This window comes from Mandrillus leucophaeus, unplaced genomic scaffold (assembly GCF_000951045.1).
Source record: "Mandrillus leucophaeus isolate KB7577 unplaced genomic scaffold, Mleu.le_1.0 Scaffold85, whole genome shotgun sequence".
Lineage (NCBI taxonomy): Eukaryota > Metazoa > Chordata > Mammalia > Primates > Cercopithecidae > Mandrillus > Mandrillus leucophaeus.
In genome coordinates this window covers 2,398,893-2,400,745 of record NW_012109252.1, presented here as the reverse complement: position 1 = coordinate 2,400,745, position 1,853 = coordinate 2,398,893, and the positions used below count along the sequence as shown (strand labels likewise).

Genomic DNA, 1,853 nt, shown 5'->3' with positions numbered 1-1,853 from the left:
ATAGCACCCAGCATTTTGGTTATTCTTACCACACTTTGATTTTTAACAGCAATATCTTGAAAAACAAAACGTGATGATCACTAAGTGAGAATAATGGTTGATTCTGGAGGGTGGGATTTCCTGAGCACCTGGGACTGCAGGAATTCTGGCGAAGTCACAGCCTTGGCTTGGTGGCAGCTACACAGATATTGACGCAGGCCGTTTCCACTAGACCGTACATACGTGTTTTGTGTTTCTTCACGTATATGTTCTATTTATGATAAAAGAAGAAAATAATCTGTATAAGTCGTAGTTTTTTTTTTTTTTTCTGTTCAATTTCTGTATACTTGAGACATATTTTAGTCACGGAGTATAATGGTATTTGATTCTCTTAAAATGATTATGGTGTAGCCATAAAAGAGTAAAGCAGGAATCTCTTAGGAAACCACCAGAGAATATCTCTATCCACATAGGAGACTTCCTGGGAATCGAGCACCTTTGCTCCGAGTCATCAGCGAGCACCGAGCTGCTTCCTTTTAAGCCTTTACGGAAAACCTCGGCGCTTCGGGGAGACCCGTCCCTGTGCGGCTCTTCCCTGCACTCTCTCTCATCCACCTCGAGGCCTCTCTATGGCAGCGAGTGGGGATTCTGTAAGAAAGTCAGAGGCACAGTTACTCCTGGGAGAAAGTCTGAAGAGTTACAATTCAGCAATGGAAAGTTTCTCACTTGAATATCTGAGGGACAAACGTTACCATAACGTGTCCACGTAATTATTCCTAAAACAGGCGTCTTCTGGTCGTTTCAGCGCCTCTCATGACAGCCGTGTGATGAGCAGCCAGAGGTACTTGCTGAAGTGGAGCGTTCCGCTGGGACACGTGGACGCCATCGAGTATGGCAGCAGCCCAGGCGCGGGCGAGCACAGCAGGCACCTTGCCGTTCACCCGCCTGAGAGCCTGGCCGTGGTTGCGAACGCGAAGCCAAGTAAGTGACGCTTTCTCTCACGTTGGTGCTAGCGTGGAGCCAGCGTAAGCTCTGACGTCAGTAGGCTCAGGGTTTAACACGGTAAATCTGACGCGCGCTCTCACGTTGATGTTTGCTGTGGGGGTCAGCGTAAGCTCTGACGTCAGCCGTGGGGCCAGCGTAAGCTCTGATGTCAGCAGGCTCAGGGTCTAACACGGTAAATCTGATGGGCGCTCTCACGTTCATGTTTGCTGTGGGGGTCAGCGTATGCTCTGACGTCAGCCGTGGGGCCAGCGTACACTCTGACATAGCAGGCTCAGGGTCTAACACGGTAAATCTGACACTCGCTCTCACGTTCATGTTTGCTGTGGGGCCGGCGTAAGCTCTGACGTCAGCCCTGGGGCCAGCGTACGCTCTGACGTCAGCCGTGGGGCCAGCGTAAGCTCTGACATAGCAGGCTCAGGGTCTAACACGGTAAATCTGACGCGCTCTCTCACGTTCATGTTTGCTGTGGGGGTCAGCGTATGCTCTGACGTCAGCCGTGGGGCCAGCGTACGCTCTGACGTCAGCCGTGGGGCCAGCGTACGCTGTGACGTCAGCCGTGGGGCCAGCGTAGGCTCTGACATAGCAGGCTCAGGGTTTAACACGGTAAATCTGACGCGCTCTCTGACGTTCATGGTTGCTGTGGGTTCAGCGTACGCTCTGACGTCAGCGGTGGGGGCCTGCGTACGCTCTGACGTCAGCGGTGGGGCCAGCGTACGCTCTGACGTCAGCCGTGTGGCCTGCGTACGCTCTGACGTCAGCGGTGGGGCCAGCGTACGCTCTGACATGGCAGGCTCAGGGTCTAACACGGGAAGTCTGCAGAGGTGATCCCGTCTCTAGAATCTGTAGGCTGCCTCACTAACATGGTCGAG

General features: G+C 53.0%; 1 protein-coding gene across 1 annotated transcript in view; it reads left to right on the top strand.

The window, feature by feature from the left end:
• Positions 1-1,853, top strand: part of ARHGEF10 (Rho guanine nucleotide exchange factor (GEF) 10) — a 174,042-nt gene that overhangs the window by 72,760 nt on the left and 99,429 nt on the right. The window contains exon 17 of the mRNA XM_011968597.1: positions 785-960. Coding sequence (XP_011823987.1) covers positions 785-960 — 176 coding nt within the window. The remainder of the gene's footprint in view (positions 1-784; positions 961-1,853) is intronic.